Source organism: Rhinatrema bivittatum, chromosome 1 (genome assembly GCF_901001135.1).
Source record: "Rhinatrema bivittatum chromosome 1, aRhiBiv1.1, whole genome shotgun sequence".
NCBI lineage: Eukaryota > Metazoa > Chordata > Amphibia > Gymnophiona > Rhinatrematidae > Rhinatrema > Rhinatrema bivittatum.
Genome location: NC_042615.1, coordinates 74,424,897 through 74,442,992, shown reverse-complemented (window position 1 = coordinate 74,442,992; position 18,096 = coordinate 74,424,897). Strand labels below are relative to the sequence as shown.

Genomic DNA, 18,096 nt, shown 5'->3' with positions numbered 1-18,096 from the left:
AAGGGAGCCAATTTAAACAAACCCCCCACCCTCCTGAACCCCCCCCCCCCCAAGACTTACCAAAACTCCCTGGTTGTCCAGCGGGGGGTCTGGGAGCCTTCTCCTGCACTCATACCCTTGGCTGCCGGTATTCAAAATGGTGCTGATAGCCTTTGACCTACTATGTCACAGGGGCTACCGGTGCCATTGGTCAGCTCCTGTCACAAGGTAGGAGCAATGGATGGCCAGTGCCATCTTGTGCTCCTTCCATGTGACAGGGGCTGACCAATGGCACCAGTAGCCCCTGTGACATAGTAAGGGCAAAGGCTATCAGCACCATTTTGATTACTGGCAGCCGGCGGCCCGAGTGCAGGAGATCACTCCCAGACCCCCGCTGGACCACCAGGGTATTTTTGAAAGTCTTGGGGGACCCTCCTGACCCCCACAAGACTTGCCAAAAGTCCAGTGGGGGTCCGGGAGTGACCTCCTGCACTCGGGCTGTCGGCTGCCAGTATTCAAAATGGCACTGATAGCCTTTGCCCTCACACTATGTCACAGGCGCCATTTTGAATACTGGCAGCCGAGGGTGTGAGGAGATGGCTCCCAGACCCCCCGCTGGAACACCAGGGAGTTTTGGTAAGTCTTGAGAGGGTCAGGAGGGTGGGGGGTTGTAGTTAATTTAATTTTAGCCGGGAAACGAATAAGATTTAACGTATAAACGTATCGTGGGCCCCCCTGCTGAATGCAATGTATCTGCCCCCCCCCCCCCCCCGACGAATACGAATCCTGAATGCAACGTATGGCATCCCTCTACACATCCCTATTGTCCAGTCCTCAATATCCAAATTATGTGTCTGTTTGCTTTGCTGAGTGAGTACATTGATCATCTACGATGTTGTGAAGGAAGATATATTGAGAAGATGACCTTATAGTTATAGTTCCATATGTTATAAAAAATGTTAAGGGTAATTATAAAAGGAATTTCACGTGTAAATGTAACATACTATCATAGCAATTTTAAAAAGCCATTTATGTGTGTAAAGTGCGCTTACACTTTGAATATCCTATGGACAATTCAATGGTATATATTATTGCAATTTTCAAAAGTCCACTCATATGGGTAAAGTGCATTTATACATGTAAACCTAATTTTAAGTGTGTAAATGCTTTTAAAAGTTACCCTCTAAGCACAATAAGCTAAACTTCTGGTGAAAATGTTTAAACAATTAAAGGTAAATTTTAAAAGCCAGGCACGCCCATCAATTGAGGGATATATGCACAAACTGGGTTGGCGGGCGCTGTCTAAAATTTTAAATGCTGCCCAGATACATGTGTATCTCACGCTGTGTGCACATCTCAAAAGTTTTTAAAAAGGGACAGAGCATGAGCATTTTGGGGCATGGCCAGAGATGAACACGTAAATACTTATGTGCCTGGGTGCACGCCCAGGTCCAGTGGTGCATAGACTTACTCCTAGGGACAATATGCAAGTTAAAAAATAAAGAGAGAGAGCCATTTCTCAGTGTTTTAAAGGGTCTGGGGTAACTGGGGGGATACAGACTATCAAACCAGGGGGGGTTTGAAGGACCTGGTTGCTAACTGGGTGAACTGGTGATTTCATTGGTGAAACTGGCAATGGCATGGACATGCACTCCATTTAAAATGCCACTGCTTCCATAGTAGAAACTGGTTTTATGTGCATAAGCATGTGCCCGCTTAAAACTGGACGCACATATGCGAAAGGTCAGGCTATTTTATAACATGCGTGCATATACGTGCACAAGTTATAAAATGACTGAATATCTGGGCATGCGCTGACGCTCATGCATTAAAGAGCGCCCACACAACAGTTTGAAAGTTACCTTCCCTGTATTGTGGCAGGGATATCATAATACATAGAAAAATAAAGGAGGAAAAAAGGAGAAAAAAATACTACATGAAGATAGGAAAAGGTTTTTTTTGATAACTGTGATGAGCTATGCAGTCATCATGAGAGTATCAGTTCTATTCTTATTACAGTAGATTTATAAAAATGTACATCTTTATTAGATTGCTTTAATGAAGTGCAAACAAGAACTTTCAACTGTGTGTTTATTTTTATAGTATGTGCTAGACATTCTAAAACATGTTATACTAAGGAAAAAATAACAGTGAAAAAAATTACTGCAACACCAATGTCTTGTAACGTAGAAATGTGGTAAAGGTAATAGTAATGTTATTTACTGTAATGTGACATGCAACTGTACCTTCTGAAAATCTGATATGAAAACTATGTTCATGCAAAATTACTTCCATAGGTGTTGTACTGTAAATATATTTTTCTTGAACAATGTATCACATAGTCTTGACCTTCTTTATTTTCAATCTGTTTTTGTTTGTTTGTTTTAGGTTTGGATTTATTCTTCATAAAGATGAACCTGCTCTTCAAAAAATTGACCTAGAAACAATGTCATACATCAAGACAATTAGTTTAAAGGACTTTAATTGCATTCCTCTGTCTCTGGCTTATACACACCTCGGAGGGTATTATTTTGTTTCTTGTAAACCTGATAGCACTGGAGCCATCTCTCCACAACTTATAGTGGACAGTGTTACAGACTCTGTTGTTGGATATAATGGGGATATGACTGGCACCCCTTACGTCTCTCCAGATGGACATTACCTGGTTAGCATTGATGACATAAAAGGTCTCATGAGAGTTCAATCCATTACAATCAGAGGAGAAATCCAAGAAACTTTTGATATTCACACTAACTTGCATATATCAGATGTGGCTTTCCAGCCATCATTTACAGAGGCCCATCAGTACAATGTCTATGCTAGTTCTGGCACACAGACTGATGTGCTCTTTGTAGAACTTTCTTCTGGTAAAGTTAAAATGGTAAAAAGCCTCAAGGAGCCTGTGAAGACAGACGAGTGGCTTTGGAATAGCAAGAACCGGATAATCCAGGACAGTGGTCTGTTTGGTCAGTATCTGATGACACCTTCCAAGGAATCATTGTTTATCCTAGATGGACGACTCAATAAATTAAATTGTGAGATAACTGAAGTGGAGAAAGGGAACACAGTAATTTGGGTTGGGGAAGTATAAACTCCAGATTAGATAATTACTATATTAACATTGCACTTAATTCCATTTCTTAAATGTGTGTTGTTTTTCCTTTTAAAAGATTAGACCTCTATATAATTTTGCATCAATGGGCTAAATTGCCAATTGATATTAAATCTGGCATAAATGATACTAAAATCATAATGGCACTATGAATATGGTTAATTCTTAATTATCTTTAGATGTTTGAAACAATATTTAAATTAGTTATTTCCATAAATATGAAAGCAACTCTCTAGCTACTTTTAAAAATTATGATGTAGTATCAGAGATGTAGAAAAACAAATCAAAGCAAAAATAAACAAAAAAAAATGCCTAAAATGCAGGGAATTTGAAATGACATTAATCTATTTTATTTGCTGGTGGCAAATCAAATTGATCTATATTGCTTGCTTCCAAAAGAAGTAAGGGGCATATTGCAGCCTTTAAATTCTTAAAAATGTAAACTTCAAAGTCCTGTCCACTGTTTTAATCTCTTTGTGCCTTGAAAGGATATCTTTCATGAAGAAAGAAAATCAGAAAATGTATAATTTAATCCTGTTGTGGCTACAGGTGGCTCGTCACTGAAAAGAAGCTTTTAATATCTCAAATGGTTAGTCTCCATCACGTTTGGGAAAACTTAAAAAAGAAGAATATATATGTGCAATGCATGTTGTCTAAACTCTGTTTCCAGTCACTGCAATTTGAGGAGGGTTTTTTGGTTTCCTCTATTGTATATTTTATTTGACATGCGGTTTGTTGATTATGGAATCTTTTTGTCAACTTTTTCTAGCTAAACAATTTGCTAATTTCCAATATTTCAGAATTGTACCAAGAGGGCACTTCCTTTCTACTAAAGAGAAACATCAGAAGTGTCACCTATAAGTGAAATGTTTCATTTTGGGAAACTTTTATAATGATAGAACACATTGATCAGGCAAACATTTTTTCAAATGAAATCCCAATGCAAATATATTGCTAAAAGGTATGTAAATGTCTAATTCACAAAGGGCATTCAGCCTGATATTGGTACTTTATGCACTGGAAATAACTGAATCAATCATCTGGTTTCTACTGGATAAAGTTCAGATATAACTAGCTGATATGCGTTACCTAAAAGATATGAATTGGGCACAAAATGCATTGTGGATAGATTCAGTCACCTTCACCTCAATGGGCAACATTTCATGTACCATTTTCCATCAGGCATTCATATCTGTTATACGTATTTCTAACTTTGCTCTTACAGTTGGAAAAATTGTAAAACAAAAAGGTCTATGTACATGCAACGACTGTTGCAGATTATGCATTCCAGTTTGGGAATCAAGACCCATGCATCTAAGACTACTGTCAGATGCAAGGCACAATACAAGTGTGCACGTGGGCTCCGATGGGTGGGGAAGGAGGCAGGCAATGAGTCAGAGGAGAGGATGAATCGGACAGAAAAAAGGAATAAGAAAAAGGGAAGTGAATGGGATGGGCTAAGGGGAGGATACGGCGGTGGGGGAAGGGGGAGAAAGAGCATAAGGGCCGCAGCCAGTTTACCTTCCTTTTGCTCCAGGAAGAATGCCTGTGTCTACATGTATTGTGTAATAATTGAATTAAAAAAGTTTGTCACTTCAGGAGGTAAAATTGAAGACCTGAGTTATGCAGATAAACTGCCATTCCAACTGAATTGTGAACATATATTTGGTATGTTAATATTATCTTGTCAAAAACTCTTATGAAATGTCAAACTAATACCCATTATTTAAAGGCAAACAAAAAAAAAACAAATTTCTTTCAATGTAATTTCAATTTAGGGTGTGCAAAATTACTTAGACATGAAATGCTGTAGCATTTTAATTATGACAGTATATGGTCTAGCATCCTACGCTCTGTGATAGATCCCCCCAGTCCCAAGACATAGATTCAATTTAAAGAAGTCTGCATACAGTTCTAGTTACAAAATCTAAAGATTTTTCCTTTTTAACAATTTTTCCTATTGTGAAAAAGAATCATGTAAGCTGTTTGTTACCTAATTATTTAGTCTGTCTCTTATGCATTCTTCTTATGTAATTTACACCATGTTGATGTTCTGTATGTAGAAAATGCTTGAATAAAAGAGAATAAAACCCTTACATTTTAATTACTATTGACTTTGGTGAATTACTATGCATGTGCATATTTAGACTATTCAAAAAGATTACATACTATGCATGTTTTTAGGCATTCTTGTCTGAAGGATAACAACACTTTATGGGATGATCATGTCCATGAAGCACAGTTAAGACTAATCGGAGAAAATTCTTTTTCACTCAACGCACAATAAAGCTCTGGAATTTGTTGCCAGAGGATGTGGTTAGTGCAGTTAGTGTAGCTGGGTTCAAAAAAGGTTTGGATAAGTTCTTGGAAGAGAAGTCCATTAATGGCTATTAATCAAGTTTACTTAGGGAATAGCCACTGCTATTAATTGCATCAGTAGCATGGGATCTTCTTAGTGTTTGGGTAATTGCCAGGTTCTTGTGGCCTGGTTTGGCCTCTGTTGGAAAGAGGATGCTGGGCTTGATGGATCCTTGGTCTTACCCAGCATGGGAATTGCTTATGTTCTTATGTTCTTATCAGTATATCGTCCAGATATAGCACAACAAATGAGTATAGTAGGTCCCGGAAGATCTCATTCATCAAACACTGAAAGACCGCAGAGGCGTTACAAAGTTCGAAAGGCATTACTATGTACTCGTAGAGGCCATCCCTCATATTGAAGGTGGTCTTCCAGATGTTCTCTGGCTGGATCCGTACAAGATTGTATGCCCCTCGGAGATCTAACTTTGTAAAGATCTGAACTCCTTGTAGGCAATCAAATAGTTTGCTAATGAGTGGCAGAGGGTAGCAATCCTTATGAATCACGGCGTTTAGCCCATGGTAGTCTATACAAGGATGTAATCTGCCATCTTTCTTCTTCACGAAGAAGAATCTGCTCCTGCCAGAGAATCGGAGGGTCTTACGAATCCTTTATTCAGGTTCTCTTTAATGTACTCTGACATTGCTTGGGTTTCTGGAAGCGAGAGGGGGTAGGTTCTGCCCTTGGGAGGCGTGGTGCCCGGTAGGAGCTCAGTGGGACAATTGAATTTTTGGATTGGAGGCAGGATGTCAGCATTTTGTTTGAAGTCAGAATACGGAGCAGATAACCCGGAAAGGGTTGTAGAGTTCAGAACAGTAACCGCTGGAGACACCTGTCGCAGACAGTGATTCTGGCACTGGGGTCCCCACTGAGTTAACTGCAGGGATTGGAAGTCAAAGTGGGGTGCGTGTACCTGGAGCCAAGGAAGTCCTAGGATTACCTGACACATGGAACGCTTCAAGACGAACAGAGAAATTTCCTCTTCATGGAGGGTTCCCACAGTGAGGTGGAAGCCACAGTGTGATGAGTAATGCATCCGGGGAGGTGCTCTTCCTGGATTGATGTGATGCAAAGAGGTATTTCCAGAAGTTGAAGTGGGATCTGGAGTAGTGTGATGATATCGTCCAGAATAAAATTGCCACTCGCCTCCTTTGCCACTACCATGAGTGTGGTAGTGGCAAAGGAGCGTGATTCCCCAAAGAGGGACACAGGGAGTAATAATTGGGGGCCAGTAACAGCAGCGCCCAAGCTCAAGACCCCCTTCAGGCTCAGGCTTTGCAGTTTCCCAGACATACGGGGCAGGATTGCAGAAGATGTCCGGAACCACCACAATATAAGCAAAGGCCTTATTTCTTATGTCGCTCTTCAGGAGATAAGCGCCCGCAATTAATCTGCATCGGTTCCTCTGGTGATGGAAGAGGTGCTGGTAAGGCCTTCAACTGGGGGCTCGTAGCATTAGCTGGGCGTAAGGCAGGAGGCCGTAGGAACTTTACCTACTGGTGTCGCTGTCATAGGCGATCCTCAATCTTGCCCACCAGGGAAATCAGGTCTTTAAGAGATGTGGGAATCTCACGAGCAGCCAGCTCATCCTTAAGGGCAGGAGTCAGGCCCTGTAGATAGATTGCCCATAGGCAGTCCTCTTGCCACCCCAGTTCTGTGGCTAATGTTCTGAATTCCAAGGTGAATTCGGTGAGCGAATGCGAGCCTTGACGGAGGTGAAGAAGATGGTGAAACACAACCGCCTGTCGGCCGGGATCCTCAAAGGTCCGTTTGAAAACAGAAATGAAGTGGCGGAGGATATCATCAGAATGCTCCCAAAGTGGGGAAGCCCATGCCAGGGCTTTCCCTTCAAGGCGTGAGAGGATGAAAGTGATCTTGGTGGTCTCACTCGGAAACAGCGAAGGCTGTAGTGCGAATTGCATAAAACATTGGTTGATGAAGCCTTGGCAGAGGCACGGTACCCCATTGAAACGGGGTGGAGCTGGGAGGGCCAATGATGCCCCCAGGGGCAGGATTTGAGCCAGACCCCCTGAATTGGCCATAACAGAATCCTCTAGTTAGTTGAGACCGTAGTCTCTCCACAGATGAAGCTAATGCTTCCAAGGTTCGCTGCTGTTCTCGGACATGAGCAGCTAGGCCCGGGATGACCTGCAAGGCAGGAGACTCCACCGAGTCCATGGCCTTGGCTACCTGTTGCGCTGGAGGTGGACCCTTGGCTTGGTGCAGGATTGGTACAGCCCTCTGGTCAGACCCAGAGAGCGTCTGCCACCAGGAGGCGGAAAACAGGAGGAGACAGAGGCTAGCTGGAGCTTCGCCAATAGCAACCCGGGGTTTCCACAGGTTGAGCCCTTGGGTACCCGGGCCACCTGGTCTTAGGTGGGCCTCGCAGGGTTTCCTAGACAGGAAGTGCAGGGGAGTGCCTACCACGAACAAGGGTGCGCGGTCAAGTCCAAGCAAGAATGTCCAGAGGTCGCAGGGGGCCAGAATAGAGTGTCCGAGTGGATAGCGAGGATCAAGGCCAGATTATCAGTCCAGAATGGTCAGCTGAAGCAGGGGTCAGTACTTGTAGTCAGAGGAGGATGCCAAGCCCCGGCGCGAGGAGCGTTGCAAGGTGGGGACGCTCGTGAATGCCGCAGACGAGCCAGCGCTGGGATTGAGAGAGGAGCGCTGTGGCCGTGAAGCGCAACAGGTCCACTTGCGTACTAATTTATAGGGTCATTTTCCAACTCGCGTTATGGTATTTTCACATGTGTTAAGGCATTTTTGTATGCAAAAAAAGCCTTAACACATGCAAAATGCACCATAAAGCATGGTACAATGCAAATGTTTTAAAGGGGAGGGATTGGGGTGGAGTTGGTGGTGGGAATTTTGTAAAAGTGGGCTGGCTTCACAAAGGGCAAAGCCATAATGCATTATATTGCACAGTTTTAATGCCAAAAGCCTTTTTCATTAGTGTTAAGCTTGTCATATGCCCATAATGCAAATTGTGATTTTTTCACAAATTCTATTGTGGGCATTTTTAGACTGGGAAAAATCCTAAGATGTGTGGGGAGCCCTTGTAGTAGTTAACTATTTATGCTACTATAGGAGGCCCACCTAGTAACTTGAGGTAAGGTTTAGGTAGTAATGTAGGGGTTAGGGCCACTTTGACATGCAGAGTGAAATGTACAAACAGATCAGTGCACTCAGTTCAAGCAGGACGAGCTTGTCTTGCCCTGCGAACATAACTGGAGGCAAGTGAGCAAGGAAAGGGGTGAGAGGTTAGGAGAGATAGGTGAGAGGGGGGGGGGGGAGTAGGAAGAGAGCCAAACCAATGAGAGGAGGGGAATTCAAATGGGAAGCATGGATTGGTGAAGGGGGATAGAGGAGGAGGGGTGAAAGCAGTTAACGGTCAGTCGGTGAGGAACGGCTGAGGCAGCAGGTTGTGGCTTGTTTCCACAGGGTAGGTGGGCATAATAATTTGTAACATTTAATAAGAAAGATACGAAGTATACCCAGTTGAGGGTTGCCACATTCGGCACTTTTGTATAGAGTTATCCCCGGTTGCGGAGTAGCCCCTACGGGGTTTTCTGCCCATTCATATTAAAAAAAAAAAAAATTATTTTGTTTCCAGGAATTAGTACATACTGTCAATTGCCTTCTATATTATATATAACTTCATCCCGGCACAGTATCGTGCCCGCCCCTGGGCCATGCCTAAGAAGGCTAAGGACCGCGCCAGTATCCTCGCCGGCATCCCCGGACATCCCCGGGCGGCCCCCACCCCTGGGCTCGCCTCTGACCTGCCTGTTGCGGCTCCTCCTCGCCGGCTCTCGCGTCGTGATGCGCCGGCTCCCTCCTTCCCTAGTGTGGCGGCCATTTTCCCTCCCGCGGCTCCCGCGCAGACCCCCCTTTCTTCCCTTCCCTATAGCCAGCATCCGGGTCATATGCAGGCGGATTCCGGTGAGAGCGGCCCGGAATCCGCCGATGCCGTTTCCTTGCCAGAGCCCCGCGCTGCCGGCACCAGAGGGGATGTTGACTCATGCGTCACTGAGGTGTCCATGAACGCCTCGGCGATGGATTTTAGTTTTTTGTCGGAGGGCGGCTCCCCCCCTCCCTCCCCCTCGCGTGCCTCCCGCGGCGGCCCTGCTCAGGCGAGATCTATCCCCTCATATCGCGCGCATCTCCCAAGGCATCGGCCGGTCCCCCGAGGCCAATCCATCGGCGGCTGTTCCTGTCAGCGCCCAGGCCGTGCTGGACGCACTGCGTCCGCCGGATCCCAAGGGGACAGGGGTCGTAGGGGTTTCCGCGGGATCCCAGCGAAAACGACGAGTCTAAGGGTGAGTACGGTGTCTCATTTGGCACAAGGGTTTTGGGGCTGGTGGGGCTGGAAGCGTAGGTATAGGCCCATCCCATTATGTTTCCAGTTCAAGCACCAGGGAGGTAGCCAGTGATTCCACTACTATTCCGGTTGTTCAGGGCTGTGCAGGGGAGCGGGCCAAGGAGAGGGGTAGTGGGTCAGGACGGGCCGGGGAGGGAGTTGGGGTGGATTGCGGGAGTCAGGATTTTAATAACCAGGGGTATTTGGATAGAAAGGGGAATGGAGGTTTTGGTGGCTGGCCCGCCTGGCATGAGGTGGAGGCAGGGCAGGTTTTGTTGGAGCCAGCTGCAGACTGGGAGGAGACAGAACCCACTTATGTGAGACGCCAAGGCAGCAGGCTGGATCGGCATGTACGCCAGTCCAGAGTTCGTGAGATGGGAGTTAAACGAGGGGGGGTCAGTGGGGCAAAAGGGGGTAGAGAGGTGTGTTTTCTTTCAGACTGTGATGACGACGCTGTGCCAGGGACATCTGGACAAGAAGCTTGGCGAGAAAGGGAGTTTGCAGGGGTTTGGACCGGGCAGGATGGCAGCGGTACGGACAGTGGTGGAAGAAAAACGGCGACAGGACATAGGAGCGAGGTGCCACAATGGGCAGGTGAGAAAGTACATGGGAAAGGTAGTGCAAAAAGTAAAGCAAAAAGGAAGAGGAAAAGTCCTTCTTCTAGTTCATTGTCCAGTGATTCTGAGTCTTCAGAAGTTTCCTCGGAGTCAGGACCCAGGTATAGAGCAGTTTTAGAAGAGGGGCCTTTACATGGGGCAGGGCAGGCAGCTAGCGCTACTCTGGCAGAACTATGGGAGGGTGTCCCGGGGAAGCTACGCAGGAAGATTAGGAAGCGCCATTATGTAAACATCTTTCGATTGTTAGAAGGGCGGTGGGGGGTTAAGAGGAGCAAAAAGAAGGATAAAAAGAAACATTCAAAGTCAAAAGGTGTAAAAGTAGCTAAGAATATAGTGAATTGGGTACGGGGATTTTTGAGGTTAGCCAGTGTGGTGGGGCATTATGATGCCTCGCAATATGGAGCATTACTATCTTATGCAGATAGTATTTTGGGTGCGTTCCGGGATTATGAAGGTTGGGCTTGGCTCAACTATGACGAGAAATTCAGGGATAAGATGGCAGGTAGTAGAGGTATGTCGTGGGGTTCCCAGGATATAAATTTGTGGTTAACACAAATGACTTATAAAGGGACCAGCGGGGGTAGGGCGACCAGATCGGGGAGTAACGTGATGAGTGTAAGTGGGGTGGGGACCAGTACGGGAGTAGGGCAGTCCTTTCGGGCGGGAGGTCAAGCTATCAGGGGCATGCCAGGCAGCAAGTCTAGGGGGGGGGCGGGAGTGATACCTGTTGGCGGTTTAACAGGACAGTCTGCTTGTTTCCAGAATGTAAATTTCGACACGTGTGTTCCAGCTGTGGAGGGGCACACACGGCCCTTAAATGTGGTCAAGGAGTTAGCGGAACATCAGGAAAGGGGGGGAAAGTGTAACACATGGTGTAGGGTGGCGGACTCTCCGGTATCATTACAGGCTATGACCCCGTGGCTGGAGCGATACCCGGACAGGATAGTTGCTCAGTTTTTATTGAACGGGTTTAAAGAAGGTTTCGTTATTCCATATGTAGGTCCTGGATTTGGGGGTAGGGGAAAGAATGTGCAGTCGGCCAACAGCCATGCACTTATTGTTAGGGAAAAGATAGAGGCGGAACTTAGATTGGGTAGGGTGGCAGGTCCCTTTGAGGAGCAACCATTTGTTAATATGCACTTGTCTCCGGTGGCGGTTATACCAAAGAAAGAGCAAGGAAAGTTCCGTTTTATTTTGAATCTTTCGCATCCTAAGGGTAGGTCAGTGAATGATTATATACCGTGGGATTGTTGTTCAGTGAGTTATGCTTCATTTGACAGGGCAGTTAGTTTGGTGTTAGCAGCAGGGAGAGGCGCGTTATTGGCAAAGGCAGATATAGAAGCGGTGTTCAGGTTGTTGCCTATTCATCCGGGTTGTTTCCCCTTGTTGGGTTTCAAATTTGAGGGTAAGTTTTATGTGGATAAATGCTTGCCTATGGGTTGCGCGGTGTCGTGTGCTTTTTTCGAAGCGTTCAGCACGTTCCTGCACTGGGTGGTAGAAGACTGTATGAGGGGTGGGGGTATTTTACATTATCTGGATGATTTTTTGTTTGTTGGTTCGGCAGGGATGGATAGATGTCAGAGGCAACTGGAAGGTTTTTTGCAGGTGGCAAGTAAGTTTGGGGTGCCGGTTGCGGTTCAGAAGATGGAGGGTCCGGTATCGCGTTTAGTGTTTTTAGGGATAGAGTTAGAAACAGTAACTTTTGAAGCACGATTACCAGCTGAGAAACTCGAGAAGTTGAAAGGATTAGTGGAGAATACCCGGCGGTTAAAGAAAGTTACATTGCGTCAGATGCAGTCTCTTATAGGTGCGTTGAATTTTGCTTGCAGAGTAATTCCGATGGGAAGGGCTTTTATCAGGAGATTGTCTAACACGACAGTGGGCGTAAGGTTCAGTCATCATTTCATTCGAGTGACATGCAGAATGAAGGAGGAGTTAGGGGTGTGGGAGGCTTTCTTGAATTCTTTTAATGGAGTATGCATTATGCAGCAGGCGGAGGTTTCTAATGGGGATTTGGAATTATATACTGATGCAGCGGGCGGGATAGGTTTTGGAGCATATTTTCAGGGTCAATGGTGCGCAGAGCGCTGGCCCAAGGAACGGAAGGAAGAAGGGTTGACGACCAATATTAATTTTTTGGAGTTATTTCCAATTGTGGTAGCTTTGTATTTATGGGGGAGACAATTGGCAAATAAAAGAGTGTTGTTTTGGTGTGATAATTTGGGGGTGGTACAAGTCATTAATCGACAGTCAGCGAAATGCCCCAGAGTATCGGAATTATTGAGAGAATTAATATTTCAATGTTTACATTTGAATGTGACCATACGTGCGAGACATGTGCCTGGGGAATTAAATGTGATAGCAGATGCTCTCTCTCGTTGTAAGTGGCAGGAATTTCGGGAATTGGCGCCGAGAGCAAATGCGGTGGGAGAGACATTGCCAAGCCAGCTCTGGCGGCTGGGTCGACAGCTTGGACGCTGATTCGGAAGTCGCTGGCTCCGTCAACATGGACAGCATACGTGCGAGGATATTGGGTGGTAGTAGGATATTTAAGGGGTGAGGGATGGCGTAGGGGTGTAGTAGAGGAAGAGCTGATAGCGGGATTTATCCTTTGGGCAAAGCATAGCGGTTATTCTCTGGCAGCGGTGAGGGCGTACTTGATGGGATTTGCCTTTTTTCAAAAATTAAACGGATGGGGTAATCCTGGCAATAGTTTTTTGGTTAAAAGGATGCTGGGAGGATGGAAACGGGAACAGGGATTGTCTCTAGATATGAGACTTCCCATACGTTATAGAGATCTGAGGTTAATTGTAGGGTGTTTATGGGAAGTTTGTTGGTCCAAATACGAAGCGCTATTATTTCAGACTGCGTTCGTGTTAGCGTTTTTTGGGGCTATGAGGGTGGGGGAGTTAGTGGCAGCTTCCAAGTCAAATGCGAAGGGTACAGGTTTGAAAGCCGGAAACGTTTGGTTGGGTGGGGGCGTGGTCATGCTTTGCATACATCGATCCAAGGTGGATCAATATGGTAAGGGTCAATTAGTAAGGTTGGTTCCCGCAGCGGACTCGTGCGTCTGTCCGGTCAGTTCTGTCAAGCAATTTTTAGCAGTGAGACCCAGGGTGGAGGGTTTATTTTTGGTGCACCAGGATGGATCGCCAGTAACGAGGTATCAGTTCGTGCAAGTTTTAAAAAAAAGCATTGAGGTGCTTGGGTTGGGATGCACAACATTTCACGTCACACTCTTTCCGGATTGGAGCGGCGACTTCGGCGGCGGAAGGTGGATTGTCGGAGAGGGCAATCCAATCCATAGGGAGATGGAAATCATCGGCCTTCAAGTCTTATGTACGGCACGGGAAATTAAAAAAAAAAAAAGTAAAAAAAAAAATTTTTTACAATGAAATGTATAATTCATGATAAGGAATGTGGTGCTGGCATTAACTGTTGTCTGTTTGTTACAGAGAGGCCGATGGTTCGGGGGCTGCAAGAATGGGTCTGGATAGCGGGCCATTCTTTTATACATTGGGCTGAACATAGAGCAGAGCATAGACCGTATGGACGAAACTTGGAATTGGACGAGAGGAGCTGGCGGATTCTATGGCTCAGTCGGTGGGGGCTGAAATGGGATGACTTGTTATCCTTCTTGAACAAATGTGTATGACAGTTGGATATTCCGAGAATTGTGCTGATTCATTTGGGGGGTATTGATGTGGGAGACAGGTCATGTAAGGAATTGATAGCGAAAATCAAAAAGGATTTCGGTACTTTGATGAACGGCATGCCTGACACCCTTTGGGGATGGTCTGACATCATTGTACGTTTGAAATATATTGGGTCACCTTTGTGGTGTAAAGGGGTTAAAAAATTGAATAAGCAGATTGGTAAGTGGGTTGTAAGGCAAGGGGGTTTTTGGGTGCAGCATGAGTGGGCTTGGGAGGTGATCCCAGGATATTTTAGATCGGATGGAGTGCACTTATCGGATATTGGAATAGATTTATTTAACAATTCAATACAGGAAGGTTTAGAACAGGTGATTGGACAACTAAGGGCCGCAGTGGGGGGAAACAATAACAACTAACATTGTTATTGTTTTATGGCGGTAAACCCGAGCCTCAAATGTTGTTAATTGCATTGTATTGTTAAAGTTTATAAAAGGGGGGGGAATCTTGTGCAGTGCGGAGGGGCTGCTGCACGAGATTGCCAAAGAGCAAGAGGGGGGCCGATGCTCGGAGGCTTTATGAGAGGATGCCCTACCACTGGAAGAGGTGGGGGGCACAGTTGGACTGTTACTTGAATGGGGGGGGAATGTTGTATTGTAATTATATTTCGGGGCTCGGGTCTTGATAATAAACTGCGGCCTTTTATTATACCAAACAAAGTTGTCATATTGAATTGTGGGAAAATCGGGAAATGGGAGGTAGGGGGTGAAGAGGTGGGGTAGGGTACGAGTGAATCTTGCATCTCTCAGTTATGAAGATTTGATGTCTTTTTGAGTGTGGAAACTCACCTAATGATGAGTTTTTTACAATGTTCTCTCAATCTAGCTTGATGGACACTCTACCTGGTAACATAGTAGCATAAATAGCTAACTACTATAAGGGCTTGGTAGAGAGTCTTTCTCTCTGTCTCTCTCTCTCTCTCATACAATAATCATGGTATTACTGCAAAAAGTTAACACACACACTGGGGCAGATTTTCAAAGCCATTCGTGCGTAAATCCAGGAGGATTTACGCGCGCCGGGCCTATTTTCAAAAGGCCCGGTGGCGGGCATAAAGCCCCGGCATGCGTGTATGTCCTGGGGCTTAAAAAAAGGGGGCAGGGTGTGGGCAGGGCAGTCAGGGGGTGGAGTGCGGCAGGAGCCTTCAGGCATAGCGGCCATTTGCCGCTGTGCCCAGGATCACGGGCCGGCCATTGGCTGGCGCGCTCAATTTGCACCTGCTCAAGGCAGGCGTAACTGGTAAGATAAAGTTTTTAGGGGGGTTTAACTTAGGGCTGGGGGCGGGAGAGTTAGGGGAAGGGAAGGGAATGTGGGGTAGGGGGTAGGGAATGGAGGAAGGCAGCATGGCTTGGCGCACGCAAGGTGCACCCCCTTGCATGCACCGACTCCTGATTTTATAACATGCACGCAGCTGCGTGCGCATGCTATAAAATCGGGTGTACATTTGTGCACGCTGGGTTGCATGCACAAATGTACACCGTGTGCGTATGTTTTAAAATCTGCCCCATTATGATAAATAGGCTATTACCACAAAACCCACCCTTCTTCCTGTCACATGCAATATGTTGATAGATCTGGCCCTTAGTGATTTATGCAGACTATTGAAAATTGGGCTCATTAAATTCAATTTTAGACATGTAAAACAGAATTTATGTGAATGAACTACAAAATAAATGAAATGAACTGGAAAAAAGCATGCCCAAAAAAAGGCAAAACAAATAAACAAACTGACCTAAAGTTTTTTGGGGGTACATCGCTAATATAAAAGTAATTTGCCACAGATCAGAAAGGGACTCAATAACTACAAAATAACCTGTAGTCGATCACTGAGTATTGATATTTCTGTAATTTATAGCTATATAAAATGTAATAAAATGCAATATATTTACTAGAAAAAAAACTTGAGAAAAGCTGTTCATTTTAAAACATTTTTAGAGCTACAATATATGAGAAATCCTTTCCAAAACAGAATCCTTTTCATTTATAACGATGCCATGTGAGCTTGATTTATTAAAGCACCATCACAATAAGCTCCACTGAATGAAATAGTTAAAAAAACAAAACAAAACACATCATTTCTGTGTGAGTTAAAAGGCTCTTTGGGTAATTTCTCTAATAGAATAAGACAATACTTTGCTGCCTGCTTCAAGCAGTAAAATATGATGTCTAGTATATCATCAGAGACTTAAGATGCAGCACATTATCCTGTCATGAAGCATCAAAGAATTTCACAATAACATGGTTAGTTTACAATCATTATTATAGTCCATGCAGAACTATTTGAGAGTGAGTACAGTATGCAATCCATTGACATTTCCCTAATGACAGCCTACCGTACACATAACAAGAACATCATGTCAGGTAATGTATGTGAAGACGGGATTTGTTTAGTCTTGAAAGATCATTTACATTATCCTTATATCATTTTTTTTTTTAATATTTCCAATGCAACCCACAAAGGATTACGTTTTTTTTTTATATTTCCAATGCAACCCACAAAGGATTACGTTTTCTCCAAAACCAATATGGATGCTAGAACTCTGCCCTGAAGTTGTTGGTCACATTTCTTGACTTTCTATGGAGTTATGCAATTACAAAGTGGTTTATATAAAGCCAAAATAAAAGTCAGACAGTAATAGAGGAATACAAAATGCAAACTATTTTTTTTTATTATCTTGCTTTTGTATTTTCTAAGATAACATAAGGATTGTTGCATCACCCACAAGCAACATCATGCAGTTCAGGAACAGACGCTGAAATTGTCTACGTTCTTCTAAGAATGACCCTGGTACAGGGAGTACCAGTTCTCCTCTGAATTTCTCTAGGATTTGTCTACAGTGTCAAAGGACTTTTCAGGTCTGTTTCTGTTTACCATGCTGTGTCTCCAAACTGCTTCTGCTGACCCTGCCCAACAATGATGTCACCCAGGTCAGGATAGTGAATAGTCAGAACAGATACCAGAGTTCACTGCCTGCTTGCAAGAAAAGACCTGTTTATTCACTGTGGATGGGACCTGCCAGCTATCCTCTGAATTTTTCTAGGTTTTGCTAGTATCTTCACAGACTGTTCAAAGCTCTATTTACTTTGTTATTTCTCCAAACTGCTTCTGCTGACTGCACACCAGCTGACTTCACCCAGCTCAGAGGATGAAAGCCAGCACAGACACTAGAGGCATCTTGCTGTTAGTAACTTCATGCTGAAGGGGATTGTCCTTTTTACCTCTTTGTTTGTGACTGAGGAGACAGCACAGACCTAGTTTAACCTGCTGGAGAACATTGAGAGGCATTGTTAGGCAATAATAATAATGAGGTGAACTTGATAGACCTTTCACCTTCTTTCCACCTTGCCAACTGCTCTGATAGATGCTTACTGCTTTCCTTTATTATGTTTTCATCTATATTTTCATCTCCAGGGTCCCTTTTAAAAAGGTTCTTGCCTTGGGCCATTTCCTCTAAGACCACTGACTTTGGCATCATGCCATTAAAATCTGTCACAGAACCTGCATCATATAACAATGAGTATTGAATTGCTAATTTTCATTTATACAGATTGAGGACCTCAAGAAAAAGGCCTGGTAGCTGTGCTGCCTAGAGGGGAAGCAGTTGGAGCAGCTGCATACCAGGCACCTTGTAAAGCCTTTACTTCTGTTGATCCCCTGAGGCCCCTGCCCTGTTCCATGTAACTTTGTCTTTACTGTTAACAATGTTCGATGTAAGCAGGCATGATGTACCTACAAAATGTTGGCATATAAAAATCTTAAATAAATAAATAAGTTTCCTAAATACCCATCAGAGAGATGTCAACGTAGCCTGTTAATGTTCTGCTTCCATCACAGAGCCTTCTGTTGCTCATCCAGTCAACAATACCCTGTATCAGCCAATAGTTGGAAGGATTCCTCAGACACACAAAGTTTCTTCCTTCTAGAACCCATAGGCATCCATCCAAAGGAAGGGTGG

The 18,096-nt window shown here is 44.6% G+C and overlaps 1 protein-coding gene across 1 annotated transcript in view; it reads left to right on the top strand.

Annotated features, from left to right (window-relative positions):
- The window catches only part of FSTL5 (follistatin like 5), a 1,290,346-nt gene extending 1,287,276 nt beyond the window's left edge, over window positions 1-3,070 (top strand). Inside the window, 1 exon segment of the mRNA XM_029618151.1 lies at window positions 2,368-3,070. Within this exon segment, the coding sequence (XP_029474011.1) occupies window positions 2,368-3,070 (703 nt within the window).
- The last annotated feature ends 15,026 nt before the right edge of the window (window positions 3,071-18,096 follow it).